The sequence below is a fragment of the Hemisphaericaspora subhashii genome (assembly GCF_019202705.1).
Source record: "Hemisphaericaspora subhashii strain CBS 10753 chromosome Unknown scaffold157, whole genome shotgun sequence".
NCBI lineage: Eukaryota > Fungi > Ascomycota > Pichiomycetes > Serinales > Debaryomycetaceae > Hemisphaericaspora > Hemisphaericaspora subhashii.
This window is the reverse complement of record NW_026057172.1, coordinates 1-15,298: the sequence shown is the minus strand read 5'-3', so window position 1 is coordinate 15,298 and position 15,298 is coordinate 1. Positions and strand designations below refer to the sequence as shown.

Below are 15,298 nucleotides of genomic sequence, written 5' to 3'. Positions count from 1 at the left end.
ATCTCATGAATGGGTACTTCCAACGATCTAAGATCCCAGGTTCTTATTATACCTTTACTATCCCCGGTTGCAAACCCAGTTGCGAAACCCGGATTGATAGATATGCTATTCACTCCATTTTCAGAAATGTTGTGATTAGACATAGTGGAATTCTGTTGTCTCTTATCATATATTTCAACACTGCCATCTTCGAAAGCAGCTGCGAATAAGGCATCATGAGTTGGGAACCATTCTATATCATTAATACCCGGAGATTTGTTATCACGTTTGAAACATGCAGATTCATTCAAAGTCTCTGATTGATATTTGGCTAAATCATGTAAATTTATCCAGCCATTCATATCACCGCTCAATATTTCTCCTTCTTGATTCTTATTCCAATCAATGGCAAAAATATCAGTTAATTGATTCGTAGGTATCTTTTCGTTAACAAGACGGATTTGGACCTTGTTTATATCAGTATCATCAATCAAGGTGTTCTTGAAACTTTTATGCCTAGTTCTTTCATATATGACCAAATCGCCTAAATTATTAGCACTTGCAATAATATTTGGATTCTGAGGCATATATTTCACTTTATTAACATCACCTAAATGATTTATCTTCTGTAATACTTTAACTTTTGTTGATGCTGTTGGAGAAAGTTCTAATTCTTCTTTGTCTGGATTATAATCCAATTTATTGATCTTGATATTAGCATTAAGGTTCTTGTAGGTAGGAATTTGTAATATTGAAATACTGTCAACTGCTTGTCCAATTGTAAATGTTCCATGCAACAATCTTTGAGCAACGATTTCATCTTGATTGGTCGCCTTCTCTTCTTCTAATAAAACAGCAGAAGCTGATTGGGATAAATCAGTTACATCAGGGAAGAATTGGACATTCAACGAGGGCCAGAGTAATGAATTTGTTGAAAGATAATCATATAAAAATGGTGCATTCTTTTTCCATATTCGATACTCACGTTGAGTTTGTTCATCAATCGTGCTGGTTGATTCTTCTGGTGTTTCTACTTCTATGTCTTCAACTTCTTGATAGGGTGATGATGGTGCTATACTATCTGATCCGACGTTGATTATCTCCTGCTCCATTTCGTATTGCTTCACTTGTTGCAAAAAAGAGTTGGTGTTTGGTGTTGTTGATTCCAAACGTGTAATTTGAAAAATAAACGCGTCAGCATCCGAGGCAAACCCACAAAATTTTTCCGGCTCTCTTGAATGGTATTGGAATTTTTCAATCATCTCATCTCTAGTGTGACAACTCAATACCAAATAAATAATGACAGAAGAAATACGATTAAATGCTTCCAAACTAGGAACACAAGAATAGTAAGTATCGATCTATACACCAATAGTTTAAAAAGTGTATTTTTACTAACTGCTGTTTGTCAGTTGGAACAACTTTTACAAGAAAGAACAATCAAATTTCAATGAGAATGATGAAGATACAGGAGAATGTTGGTTTGATGATTCAGATGCTGAAGCTAAAATGATTCAATTCATACTTGAAAAACTCACAGATGAAGAATTTCCTACTGAAATCACTTCCTTAGAAAAGATTTCCTTTTTGGATTTAGGTACTGGGAATGGTCATTTATTATTTGAACTCCTGAATGAAATACAAGACGAATATGATGGAGATAAGGCATTTGAATATATTGGAATTGATTATTCTCCAGATTCAGTCCAATTCGCTCAGGCTATTGCAGCAAAGAAATATAATGAAGTTGAATTCAAGTTCTCTCAAGTTGATTTATTGTCTAAAGAATCTCCATTTTTGAAAGAGAATCATGGGAAGTTCGATGTATTGTTGGACAAGGGTACTTTAGATGCCATAGCATTAAACCAAGATCCAATAGAAGAGTTTGACGGATTAATTGGAATGGATATATACGCAAGACAAGTCGAACAGCTAATGCACCAAGGATCGATCTTATTAATAACCTCATGTAATTTTACGGAAGTGGAATTAACCAAAATCATAACTTCAAATACAAAATTATCAGTCTGGGATAAGATAAATTATCCAAGTTTCCAATTTGGAGGTGTTAAAGGATCTACAGTATGTAGTATTGCATTTATCAAGGATTGAAATTAATAATATACACAACTATTCAATAGAAAACTAATACACAAACCAGCGGAAGAACAAACCATACAGCTACTTACATCTGCAGCTTCAAGGATTCAACTTTTTCAATCAAATCATCTCTCAAACTCTCATTAGAAAACTTGATCAAATATTGTATAGGTTTGCCATCGGCATTTAATGAATTCAATCTTAAGTATTTCCCAGGTGCCATGCTTGCTTCTAAACCTTTTAGCAATTCAGTATTCTTATTTATTTTATAATTCAACACCACCCTCAATAGTCCCTGAGATCTCATGACTAATCTAGCTTTTGTCTGATCCGAACGGGATTGGTTCAAATGCAATGGTCCAACTCCTCTTTCTTTCCATCCTTCCATTATATTAGTTAAATCAAGTTCGAAGATCTTGGCGGTGGAATTGAAATGTGAAATCTCGTCTTCTTCACCAGTGGACAGTGCTACTGGAGTTAATTCTACGTGCTGTATTTTGGGGGATGTTATTTTGTTGTTATTACCACCGGCCGAGGTTGTGTCTGAGGTTGTGATATCCATAGCGGTGGATGGCGATGATTTCTTTTCTGAGGAACTATCTAGAAATGATTTCTTCTTTAATGATTCTTGAAATGCATTGCCAAAACGAGATTTACTCCCAAACCCAGATCCAAAAGTAGAAGTAGTGGTAGAAGTTTCGGTCTTGGTTTCTGGCTTGATTTCAGCCTTCTTTTCTACTTCATCTAACTTTGAAGCTTCTAATTTCGAAGGCAAAGAATCAAATACATGCTGTCCATACTTCATATTATCCATAACTGATTTCCCAAATGATGCACTTGCACCCCCAAATGCAGTAGTTGCACCAAATACTGGCTTGGATGTAACGTTGTCATTTGACTTTTTTGGAACAAAAGAGCTGGCACCAAATGTAGCTCTAGGTGGAAGTGCTGGTGGAACTGAAGTTTCCTTGGATATGCTGGGTGGTTCAGTTGGTGACCCAACTTGATTGATATTATCTTGATCTATGTCCTCGCTCTCATCGATGTCGTTGTCATCTTCATCTTCATCTACATCTTCCTCCTCATCTTCATCATTGTTATCCTCCTCTTCGTCATCCTCACTTTGTTTGGACCTTTCTATGTTGTCTTTCTTTCCATCTGACAGTAATTGCTCTTCCAATTTCTCAATTCGATTTTCAAGCTTCTGTAATCTACTATCAAAACTTCTTGTAATTTCATTGATAATTGATAGTTTCATTTCATCATTATTGGTCGATTTGGTTCTTTTCACTTCATTGGATATTTCACTAGATTCAATCTTTCTCTTTCCTGATTCTTCAGCCATTGTGAGGTTTCCAATTAATCCTCCTTTGCAATCTATCTAATATCTATATCTAACAATAAGAAAGGGCTGTTGTCTTTTGAGAAGAGTCGGGTGAGTCTCAAAAAGATTTCTCCTGTTCCTTTTCTCGAATCTCAAGAGAAAACTGTAAAATCCAGCTGGTACAAAAAGAGGATTAACATGTAAACAGGGGAGAGACTAGAAAAATTAAAAATAATGACATCACAGATTTTGCAGATTAGATTGACATAAACTGTAAAGCATATATACTTACCTATTCTAAAGATCTATGACTGTCTAATACTTCGTATTGAACGATCAGTATTAGTTCCAGTATAAGAAGTACTGGTGGAAGTCGGCGGAGAACTACTACTTGAATACTTTGCATATTTATCTCTAATAGAAACCTTTGTATCTGGTTTCTTTATACCATTCAGATGACTTTGATATCCTGGTTGATGTTGACTAGCATATTGAGGAATTGTAGGTGCTTGCTGTTGATGATGATGTTGCAGTTGAAACAGATAATTCGGGTTATTAGCAATATGCACTCTTCTCGCCGTCGCAGCTGCCGAACTCACTCTTCCACTCTTTAAATATCCTCTCCCACCTTCTCCTCCACCCAATCTTCTCGGTCTCCAATTTCTAATTATTCTTCCTCTTTCCATATCCACCAACACATTCCTGCCATTCAATTGTAACCCACTACGACTCAATTCACTAATCACGTTCTTGGCATCCACGTCTCGTTCATATACGATAAATCCATATCCTCTTGATTTCCCTTGGTGATCTCGAATGATTCGAATGGATTCAATAACGCCATATTTCAGAAATGCTGACGATATATCAAGTTCAGTAAGTTGGTAATCCAATCTAGAGATGAATACTGTACGATATGGATCCTTCATGAATTCTTTCTCATTTTTGGCAAACAATTCAGCATCATTCCATTGGGCGAGTTGTCGTTTATATGATTCTTGGTTTTGTTTTCGTTTTAATTCCGCTGCTTGTTGGAGACGTTGATGGTTGGAGGTTTGGGGTTGGGAATTGGCGGATTGTTGTTGTTCTATTTGTGGGAGATCGGTGGCTATGTATTGGTTTATCTGTTGTTTGAGGTTGGATATTGGAGTTATGGAATTGGTTTTTCGTTTCTCGGGTGGAATATCTGTTGGTGGAAGGTATCGAAATGGAGGTTTGGGTGAGAATAATTTCTGGATATTTATTGGATATTTTTCGGTATTATCAATCTTCATGTTTTATGTAATGGAGTATATTTGATGTGTCTATTCTATTCAAACTACCTCATCGAACTCTCTTCAATCCGAAATGCACCAAAAAATTTTTTAATGTGGGAAAAAAAAATCTAGTCACGTGCTGGAATATTTTGTGGTTTCGTCCTCGGGTTCGGGGGGTCAAAAATCGACCACTCCGTCAAATGTTAATCTTTATCTTTATGCTGAGTAATTGCAAGTTCAATTGGTTCCACACAACACTTAAAATGAGCTCCACTACAGATCAAACAGAAGCAGAAATCTATAACAGCAATCTCGATCTTTCAACCCTTCCTCATTTCACTCATGAAGAATTACGTCAATATAACGGAACCACCAATCCAAAGATCTATGTTGCCATAAGAGGAAGAGTATATGATGTAAGTCAGAATCTCAATAGTTATGGTCCAGGAAAGGCATATAATAGATTAGCTGGTATAGACGGGAGTAGATTATTAGGAATGAATAAATTGGTAAGCGATGATAAAGAAGATTGGTATACTGAAGATTTGGATGATAGCCAGAATGCAATTATTGATAAATGGGTTATATTCTTTGACAAGAGATATCATGTCATTGGTACTGTTGGTTAAATTGGGTGAAGTCTAACGACTCAATCCGTATTAAGTATAAATTATATGTAGAGTAAATATAGATGGGTACCGTATGAACGTGGTACCCACAATACATCTATTGATCTATGTTTCTGTAAGGTACCGTCTGTAGAGTAGAAGTTAATTAGAAGATTTGGTCATTAGTAAAGAGGAAGCATGAAGCAACTAAAGGTTAATATTTTCTAAGAGTGATCAACTCAATTTTCCAGGATTGAGATCATTTCAGCAGTGCGCTACTCAATTTAGCAAATCTAATTCTCCTAGTATACACATCTCTATATCTTCACCAAAATCTCGCACGGAACTTTCACTGCACTAACTCACAAAATCTTGACGGAGCACAGTGAAAATTCCAGTGAAAATTAAGTGTCAACGATTGATGAAGATACTGAAATGTATTATTAGCATACAAAAGTGGGATAGTCTAAGAATTAGTGTCATATTCATTGTCTTTTATAGAAACTTGATAATGGGAGATTCTTGCACAATTAAAAGTGTCAAAATTTTTCAAACAATGGTGCTTTGTAAAAGAACAGGTACAATTCAGTTGTAAGTTCAAACAAATCAGAATCGGTAGAGGCTTGGGGCTTCGAATCCACAAAATCAATAGATTACACTAACAAAGAATAATCCTTTTCCTGTTTATTTTACGTTTTATTATATGCTCAGGTACAAATCTAGATGCGTTCGACCAATAACCTACTTCTGGCTTGAGTGGCAGTGATTGAATTATTGGTAGGCCCTTATTGTCGTTGTTTTATTTGATAGAAGTTGTTATTTAGTAAGCTCCAACAAACCAATATATACATACTTTTATGTGTTTGGTTACTTGGCAGATACGATTTTGTTAATTCACATTTTCTAGTTAAACATCATAAGTTTTTAAAAACAATAAATGGTCCATTATGAATCTAGAATTGTTAGAAGAAAGAAATGTGGTTGAAATTTTTGCAACCAAAAAAAGAAAGAATGGGGAATCAAATTTTTCAACCAAATAGTAAAACATGAATAAGTAAGCAACTGCAAAATTTACTAACTAATCCCCACCCCCTCTTGGATGAATGATTAAAGCTTAGATAAGCAGACATACAGGAAAGGATAAAAGAAGTACGAGGAATGCAAGTATGTACTCTAGAATCGTCCATTCAACAAGTGTCATTCATTCTTAGTTGGCTGGCTATGAATTTACCATTGGAACATAGATTTCATGTTCCTTATCAAGTAGCATAAGTTGAGTTTGAATTATTGAGTTTGGAGTGGCTGGGGGGTAAATGGTGGGCTGGGTCAATAGGCTGAGCCATTTAAAGTAGTGACTGTGCTGCAGGGTAAATTCGGGTAGTAAAAAAGCTTAAAAGTCGTGTAAACTTGAACAAAATATATTTACAACCGATTTTGTTAAACTAAAATTGTGTTATTGCGTGTACCAAGCCTAATAATAAAATTTCAGTTTAATTTTGACGATGAAAAAAGATATCTTGCTATTGTTACAAGTGAACAAACAATATAAAATGAAACTTCCGCTACCGAGGATGAGACACGTAAAAAGACACAGAATGTAACCCCGACAATGAACAATCAATTTATAGTTCAAGTAAGTTCGTTTAAACCCGACGCGTATAATCCATCATGCATATTATTTATTTGCTAATAAGAGAATAAAAGTTCACTTTTCTAGAACTACAGTATAACAGGCACGCTATGCCTTTAATAAGGAAATCTTAAGGAATACAAAAATATTCTAAATATAGTAAAGTATGAGATATGATTGTCTTACAAGTAGAGATAGTTATTATTAATTATTGGATAAGGTGGGTGATTGACTGCATTTCAACTTGTGGTGGTAAATTTACTTGCAAATTATTGTAGTTGTTTGCAGTTGTTGTAGTTACAAAGTGTACAGTGCTTCTATACTGTGTAAATGGCCATGGGCTTCAAATTCAAAAATCAATAAAAATTTAATTTTTGTTTCAGAAGAGATTTGTAAATTAAATTTAATTAATCAAATGAAAAAAAAAAAAAAATTAAATTAAAAATATTTTTACAGTTTACATTTTATTTCTCACTCTTTCTCTCTCTCCTTCTCTCTTTAAAATTAATTATTTTTATTAAATTAATTATCAAGTTACCATTTTCTTTATTTACCATAGCCAAGTGTTGTGTACTACTACTCACCCGAGACAATAGACCACTGTAGCAACAGACAGTCACACATACCAGGTATACATACATAAACTGTAACAACAGACACTAACACACACACACACATTGTCAACAATAGACACTTTATAAATAACTCACACTCATTACTATGGATGCAGGAACATCAGCCCTTATGGGAGGTGGGCGTTCTAACAAAGCACGTCTAAGACAGCAAATACTAAATGGTGAACAAGACATAGAAGCACTAAGTAATACTCTTAATCAAGAACAAGCTATGCAACAACAACAGCAACAACAACGACGCTATCAACCAGCTTATACTCAACAACAACCATATTCAAATAACCATTCAATGCTGTTTACTGAAGGAACTCCTGTCTATAATTATAACCCTTCTAATAATGGTATACCACCTGGTCCTCCTACTCAGGGATCAAGAAAATCTTCATTAACTTCTCAATCAGGTGTAAATAGATTCTTTAGAAGAAACAAAGTTGATAACTTTAATGAAGATGCTGGTGCCGATATTGGTGATTTAACAACCGGAAATCAAATGTCCTTTTCTGATATTACTCATATAAGAGGCATGGGTGATACTACTGCTCCTATTATACCTACTTTAGCTGCAGGAGCTGGTGGTGGTGGTGCAATTCCAGGTGTTGTAGGAACTGGCGGACCAAAAATGAATAATATCCAATATAGAAAGCAAATGAATTATCAAAAGAAAATGGCATTATTGAATGGAGCTAGAGCAAATTCATTAGCAATGGGAGAAAATCCAATGCTTCAACAACAACCACAACAGCAACAACAACGGTATCCACCGGGCGATCCACGAGCAATGTCGATGACAAGTAATCCAGGATATAACCCAAGAGCAATGTCACTATCCAGTAATGCAGGCATGATGCAACAACAACAAGGCGGACCAAGAGCTATGTCAATGAGGAGTGGTGCCTATCCCCCTCCTCCAGGTCAACAACAACAACAACCATTCCCTCCCCAACAACAAAGACCACAACAATATCAGCAATACCCACCTGTTGGAGGACCTCGTGCTATGTCATTACAAAGTGGATCTCAACCTGGCCCATTTCCACAACCTCAGCCAAGACCATATGGATATGGACAACAACCTCAACAACAGCAAATGCAACAACCTCCTTCAAATGGACCAAGAACTATGTCATTACTGAATACGAGATATAATAACAATCCAGCCTTCAATAACAACAACAACAACATGCCTCCACCTCAGCAATATGCCAGAACGAAATCTTTGGGTGCTGGACCTGGACCTGGACCGATGTATCCCCCTGGAGCACAACCGCAATTCAGACCTCAGAATTTGGTGACTGGAAATCCGCCACAATTTCAAAGACAAGGTGGTGGACAAATGTATGGACAGTCTCCTCCGCAACAACAGAATCAGCCGAGAATTGCTCCTCCACAACTGCAGCAACAAGGATATACATCTGATCAATATAGTAATGGACAGCAAGTGCCTCAACAAGGATATAATGATGAAGCAGTGCCACCTCAACAACGGCAAGCATATGGTGATCAACAAGGATATGTTAGTGAACTCCCACCACCTCAACAAAGTCACAGTGATCAACAACAGGGATATAGGGAAGAACAACAACCAGGATACATAGACCAACAGCCCCAATCACAACAATCATCTCAATCACGAAGCTATGATCAAGAAAATGACTCATATCAACAACAATCTCAGTCATCTTTTGCTTATGAACAACAGTCTCCAGAACGTCAACCAGATGAATATGAAGAAGATAATCGAGTCCAACTGCCACCACCTCAACGAAACCCACAAAGATCAACAACAGCAGGGAATACATTCACACCCCTCCCTCCACCCCCATCAAATCCATATCTGATGAATTATTACAATTCGTCGGATTCATTAATGAATGTAGTTGAAGAAGAAGAGGAGGAAGAAGAAGGGGAAGAACATCATGATAGGATATCGAGGAAGAGTACTCTCCGGGTCCGGAAATTGAATTTATTCAACGATGTAGAAGAAGAATCAGCTCCAAAAGAACCAGAATCTAATCAAAGATATCTTGAAGACAAGAAACAGGAATCCGAATTGGCGAAATTGGAAGCGGTTGAATTGATTGAGAAGGAAAAACAAAAAGAATCAATGGTTGGAATTTGGAATACGAAGAAGAAAAGTGGTGGTAGTATGCCGAGACGAAAACCACCTAGTCCAAGTCCGTTGGTTGAGAGTTTTGCTGAGCTGGTGAAGGCGTTGCCGGAATTGCCTAGTCATGAAGAAGAAGAACAAAATGATGACGAGCAGGAGGAGAGGGATATTGTGTATAGAGCTGGCAGTAAAGATCGCAGTGATGTGGATTTGAATGAAGAAATTGAGATACCGGTGATTACCAAACCTCTGCCTCGTCAACAAGGGACAAGGACACAAGAAGAAGATGATGATGAATTGGAACATAAAGTGAGTAGAGATAGATCGAATGGAAGGTATGATACTGATGATGCGTCTAGTGAATATGAAAGTCTGGAATACAATGAAAGTTCGACCACTTTCACTAGTAATAATAATGGACCAAGTTCAGCAATGTCAACTCCTGTTTTTAGAGTCAAGAGTCGATTTGGAAACAATGAAAATGATGAGAACGATCTGACTAAACAACTGCCACCACAAGTGACGAAAACATTATCTCCACCAAGATATATCAAAAAGCCAATGGATAGACAAATCTCAAATGGATCATTTAATAAAATTGTCGCAAATACCGTATTTAGCAATTTCAAATCTCCCGCTTCTGATTCAATTCCTCGATTTGCAAGTCCTTCAATGTCCCAAACCCCATCATTCACGCCAATAACCCAAACAACAACCCAACCCGACCCAGCCGAGGAAGAAGAGCAACAACCCAAACCAGAACCAGATTCCGTTTCATCCAAATCATTGAATGATAATATGTCGGGATCATTATATAACAACGACGCCAGTTTTTCTTCAGAAGATGATGGAGTAGATACTAGTTTTCAAAAGATTTCTGCTCCAACTGAGGAAAATGAAACAGATGAAATCATCAGACAGGTTTCGAGTAGATATAGTGGAAGAAATAGTGCTTATTCATATTTCAAAGAGTCACTTCTGCCAGATGTTGAAAAAGATATCATGACTAAACGAGATATATTGATGGAAGAAGTTGAAGAAGAACAAGATCTGGAGAATTATGATGATAAACAGTCAACTTTCGAGTTTGGTAGTGGGCTTAAATCCAAGGTTTCGAGTGCGTCGATTTCGAAGTCGGGAACTGCAAGTGGATCATTTGGGAATTTGAAAAGATCAAGTAGGTCGTCAATTGGAGCTAATGGAGGGAATGTAATTTCAAGATCAGGGTCATATGTTAATACAAGTATGGTTCCTTCTCATTTCAATGCTACTCCGTCATTACCACCTTCACCAAGAGTCTTAATGGGAAGTTTTAGTGCTAACGGTGGAAATAATGAGAATAGCAATGGTTCATTTGTCCCCCCTGAATCACCAAGAGTTATGAATAGTGGAAGTTCCAGTAGACGTGAATCTACAGTCTCAAATGCTTCGACTTCTCGTCACTCCAAATCATTTAATATTTTCAAAAGATTATCGAAATCAAACAAGAAAGATGATTCTCCATTAACCAGAACTCGCACCAATGATTCCATAACCAGTACCATCAAAGCACCACTCACATTCACAAAACAAGAAATGAGTATTATGACCTGTAATTCCGACTTATTGAATGAATTAGAATTTGTGACTACTGAACTAGCATCTGCCATTAAACGAGAAGTCGCTCTTGAAAACAATATAAGATCCAAGAATCAAATGCCGAAAGATATTCAAGACTTACGTCAAGAATTAATCGAGAAACGGAAACTAGTGGTGGAATTACAAGATAAATTAAATAAAGAACGTCGATTACGGTTCATATCTGAAGAACATGCATTATTGAGTGAGCATGGTCAAACTCCAAGTGCGTTGAAATTGAATTATGAAAATGTGGAATTGTATCGACAATTATTAATCAAGAATGAAGAGATTAATCAATTGAATGAACGCATTGGCGAGATTGATAATGCAAAACGATTAGATTCTGGGATGGTGGAGAAGTATAATGAGCTATTGAAGGAAAATATGGAATTGAAGGTGAATGAAAATAGTCCAAGAAGAGGAAGAGATTCTTGTAGGGACAATAATGAAGATTTGAGGATGGAAGTGAATAATTTGAGAGAACAACGTGATGAATTACGTGATGTTATTGAGAATTTGATAAAGAATAATCTGATTGAGATGAAATCTGCACAAGATAAAATTGAGAATTTACAAGGGAAATTAAATGATATGAAATTGATTAATCAGAAATTGACTACTAGAGGAGGACGAGGAGATGATGAAAATGATTATATCAATGGATATATCGGTGGAGATGGTTCTGGAGGTGGTAATGGTCAATATTATGGAAATAGAAAGAATGGAGGTAAATTACAAGGTCTTGCAGTTATAAGCTCAAGTAATCGATTATTTGATTAAACTTTGTGGTTGTGTTATTAATTAATGGGAGATTTATAATTTATAAAGATAAGGAAATGTGACAGTTTATACATATAGGTAAAAAGTTAATATATATATTTAATCGTGATTTACAAACATATCCTCTCTCTTGTAGTGAAGTAAACCAACGGCATTTAACATGTACTGTGTTTGTGATCCAAAGTCTTATTGAAAAGAAAGCTCGGACATGGATCTCCGAAAGAAGTAAGTTTCCCGAAACAATTTGAGACTAAACAAGAAATAATAGCGGCTAGAACAATTGAATCAAAGCTATATTTACACCCTCGGTAAAGTCGTCTAATTCTCCGACATATTTGATCTCCTATTCGCTTTCCGCTGGAGAGCATCTCACCACTGAAATAGGAACGTGCTAGAGGGGTGAATACGAAATGAATTTGGCATTTGTTTTATATGGCAGGAAGGTATCCAAGAGGGTATTTAATTTTAATTGAAGAGAAAACATGGGGTCTTGTTATCGTGAAGCATGTACTGAATCTTGGCAATATGAACTTCTTATCAATCCTACTGTGGTAGGGTATCGATTCTTTTCATAGTCAATCGCGTATTCAAATCCATTAGCACATTAATGCAAAATATTGGCTAGGTGGTGTTTTTTGTTTGTTTGTCAAAATAAAAAAAATCTTTAAAAAATTTAACTGACAATTTTTTCTCTCTCGCTCTCGCTCTCTCTCAATAAATTGTAAACCTCCATTTGCTAGTTAAAACTTAAACTAATATTTATACTAAAGCCCTGGGCTTATACATTTCATATAATTTATACATACACCTTGTCATTACCAATAGTACTAGTACTAATTTCCATTCCATTGATCTTAATATTTTATATTAGCAGTTTTGTATTTGTGGAGAATATCCAATAGTTTATTTTTTATCGACAAAGAATTTTAGCCAATTACCAACGCCCCACATCCTTTGTTATAATCGATTTAACAAAGCAACAGCTTATTACTATTTCTACTGCAGTAACCATCTCGGGATAATACACTAAGATTACCAGTAGACCCTTTATATTTCACATTCACATAAATCACAATTATTTAACAAAAAGAGAATAAAAGTGCACCCATGTCTGACCAACATTTAGATGGAAATACCAACGGCAATACGCAAACAACTCATACAATCTCCAACTTATCAGCAGGATTGAAATCAGTATCATTGAATGATCAACAACAATCACAGCAAGGACAACAGCAACAACAGCATCCACAACAGAATCAAGTAAATTTAACATTATTACAACAACAATTACAAAATGATTCAAATCTTCAACAACAATCAAGAATCACACAATTTTTCCAAAATCAACCAACTGAAGGTTATACCCTTTTCTCACATAGATCAGCACCAAATGGATTCAAAGTTGCTATAATATTATCAGAATTGAATTTACCTTTTAATACAATCTTTTTAGATTTTAATCATGGAGAACAAAGAGCACCTGAATTCGTAACCATAAATCCAAATGCAAGAGTTCCAGCATTAATTGATCATTTTAATGAAAATACTTCTATTTGGGAATCAGGTGCTATCATATTATATCTAGTAACTAAATATTCAAAAGAAAATGGTGATTGTCCATTATATTCAAATAATTTAATGGAACAAAGTTCAATTAATTCATGGTTATTCTTCCAAACTTCAGGCCATGCACCTATGATTGGTCAAGCTTTGCATTTCAGATATTTCCATTCTTGTCCTGTCCCAAGTGCAGTAGAAAGATATACTGACGAAGTAAGACGAGTCTATGGAGTAGTTGAAATGGCATTGGCCGAAAGAAGAGAAGCATTAATTATGGAATTAGATGTTGAGAATGCAGCCGCTTATAGTGCTGGTACAACACCTATATCACAATCAAGATTTTTTGATTATCCTGTTTGGTTAGTTGGTGATAGGGCAACTGTGGCTGATTTATCATTTGTACCTTGGAATAATGTTGTGGATAGAATTGGAATTAATTTGAAAGTCGAATTTCCTGAAGTTTATAAATGGACTAAACATATGATGCGAAGACCAGCCGTGATTAGAGCTTTGCGTGGGGATTAATCCCTGACGGGCCCGATTAATATTATATATACTTCTATGTATGTTATGTATCTATATTCTGTAGCTTATTATAGGTATTCTTCTTAAAGAATGATGATGTATTTGTAGAGATTTAACCTAGACCACATAATTGATACTTGTTGTAGTTCTGGTACTCCCAACCTTATCAAGGGTACTGTTATCACCATTTTCATTCAAACCACCAAACCGAAGATCATCGCACAATTTTTTTTTTCAGTTGCAACAACTTCACCTCTTCTCTAAATGATCAACCAAGTAACCACCCTAAAGATGACCGAGTTTGTATTAGGCGAAGACTCTCGCAAGGATGCAACCAAGTCACTAAAATCATTGCTCAAGCACACCACCAGCACCCAGGACAAGCAATCAATCTATGTCATCATAAACATCAAAATCCCCATCCTTAGACAAAAAGACTACACACCGAGAATCATCCCACTTACACACAAACTCGACAAAATCACCTCCAAATCAATCCTCCTCATCACCAAAGACCCTTCCACTCCATATCGTAAAACCCTCACAGAATCAAAACTAACAGAAGGAATCTTCACCAACATCCTTTCATTCACCAAACTCAAATCACTCATGAAAAATCCGAAAAACAGCACTAAATTATTCAAAGAAAACGATATAATAGTCTGTGATTGGCGTGTCTACAAATTCATGCCCCAAGTACTTGGGAATAAATTCTATATCAAAAACAAAAAAGTCCCATACAAGATCCAATTCGCCCCTCAGGACCCAACCATCCCCAAGAAGGAAAGAAGTAAAGATGTAAGATGTGATGAGAAATATGTGTATGCTCAATTAAAGAGTATAATTGGGAATACGAGCTACATACCTACTGATAATGGAGATTGTGTGTGTGTCAAAATTGGATATAATCAGATGGAAGTTCTGGAATTGATGGAGAATTTGAATTGTGTGATTGATTATTTTGTGGATGAGGATAAGTTTGGTCCTATTGGTGGTGGGGTGTTGAGAGGGGTGGAGAATTTGGGGAATGTGTTTGTGAAGACTAGTGATTCGATCAGTTTGCCGGTTTTTATTAGGAGTAAGGAAGAGAAGGAGGAAGTAGATGAAAATGATAGTGATTTTGACTTTTAGAGTATGAAGAAAATGTGTATAGTAGCTGGGTGTATATTAG

At 36.0% G+C, this 15,298-nt stretch overlaps 8 protein-coding genes across 8 annotated transcripts; 5 read left to right on the top strand and 3 right to left on the bottom strand. All coding sequences in view use genetic code 12, as the record gives it.

Annotated features, from left to right (window-relative positions):
• Positions 1 to 27: 27 nt before the first annotated feature.
• J8A68_000094 (uncharacterized protein) lies at positions 28 to 1,091 on the bottom strand (the record flags this gene model as incomplete). Its single annotated transcript, XM_049410609.1, has 2 exons — positions 28 to 42; positions 114 to 1,091. 2 exons carry the CDS (start codon positions 1,089 to 1,091, stop codon positions 28 to 30), a joined length of 993 nt encoding a protein of 330 aa, XP_049266601.1.
• A 187-nt stretch (positions 1,092 to 1,278) lies between these two features.
• On the top strand, positions 1,279 to 2,091 carry J8A68_000093 (uncharacterized protein; the record flags this gene model as incomplete). The annotated part of the gene is made up of 2 exons (XM_049410598.1): positions 1,279 to 1,328; positions 1,392 to 2,091. 2 exons carry the CDS (start codon positions 1,279 to 1,281, stop codon positions 2,089 to 2,091), a joined length of 750 nt encoding a protein of 249 aa, XP_049266600.1.
• A 73-nt stretch (positions 2,092 to 2,164) lies between these two features.
• J8A68_000092 (uncharacterized protein) lies at positions 2,165 to 3,424 on the bottom strand (the record flags this gene model as incomplete). Its single annotated transcript, XM_049410587.1, has 1 exon — positions 2,165 to 3,424. One exon carries the CDS (start codon positions 3,422 to 3,424, stop codon positions 2,165 to 2,167), a length of 1,260 nt encoding a protein of 419 aa, XP_049266599.1.
• A 284-nt stretch (positions 3,425 to 3,708) lies between these two features.
• J8A68_000091 (U1 snRNP complex subunit) lies at positions 3,709 to 4,677 on the bottom strand (the record flags this gene model as incomplete). The annotated part of the gene is made up of 1 exon (XM_049410576.1): positions 3,709 to 4,677. The coding sequence occupies one exon, from the start codon at positions 4,675 to 4,677 to the stop codon at positions 3,709 to 3,711; it is 969 nt and encodes a 322-aa protein (XP_049266598.1).
• A 245-nt stretch (positions 4,678 to 4,922) lies between these two features.
• Positions 4,923 to 5,288, top strand: J8A68_000090 (uncharacterized protein; the record flags this gene model as incomplete). Its single annotated transcript, XM_049410565.1, has 1 exon — positions 4,923 to 5,288. The coding sequence occupies one exon, from the start codon at positions 4,923 to 4,925 to the stop codon at positions 5,286 to 5,288; it is 366 nt and encodes a 121-aa protein (XP_049266597.1).
• A 2,329-nt stretch (positions 5,289 to 7,617) lies between these two features.
• On the top strand, positions 7,618 to 12,039 carry J8A68_000089 (uncharacterized protein; the record flags this gene model as incomplete). Its single annotated transcript, XM_049410554.1, has 1 exon — positions 7,618 to 12,039. The coding sequence occupies one exon, from the start codon at positions 7,618 to 7,620 to the stop codon at positions 12,037 to 12,039; it is 4,422 nt and encodes a 1,473-aa protein (XP_049266596.1).
• A 1,107-nt stretch (positions 12,040 to 13,146) lies between these two features.
• Positions 13,147 to 14,127, top strand: URE2 (Ure2p; the record flags this gene model as incomplete). The annotated part of the gene is made up of 1 exon (XM_049410543.1): positions 13,147 to 14,127. The coding sequence occupies one exon, from the start codon at positions 13,147 to 13,149 to the stop codon at positions 14,125 to 14,127; it is 981 nt and encodes a 326-aa protein (XP_049266595.1).
• Positions 14,128 to 14,391: 264 nt separating this feature from the next.
• J8A68_000087 (uncharacterized protein) lies at positions 14,392 to 15,258 on the top strand (the record flags this gene model as incomplete). The annotated part of the gene is made up of 1 exon (XM_049410532.1): positions 14,392 to 15,258. One exon carries the CDS (start codon positions 14,392 to 14,394, stop codon positions 15,256 to 15,258), a length of 867 nt encoding a protein of 288 aa, XP_049266594.1.
• Between the last annotated feature and the right edge of the window lie 40 nt (positions 15,259 to 15,298).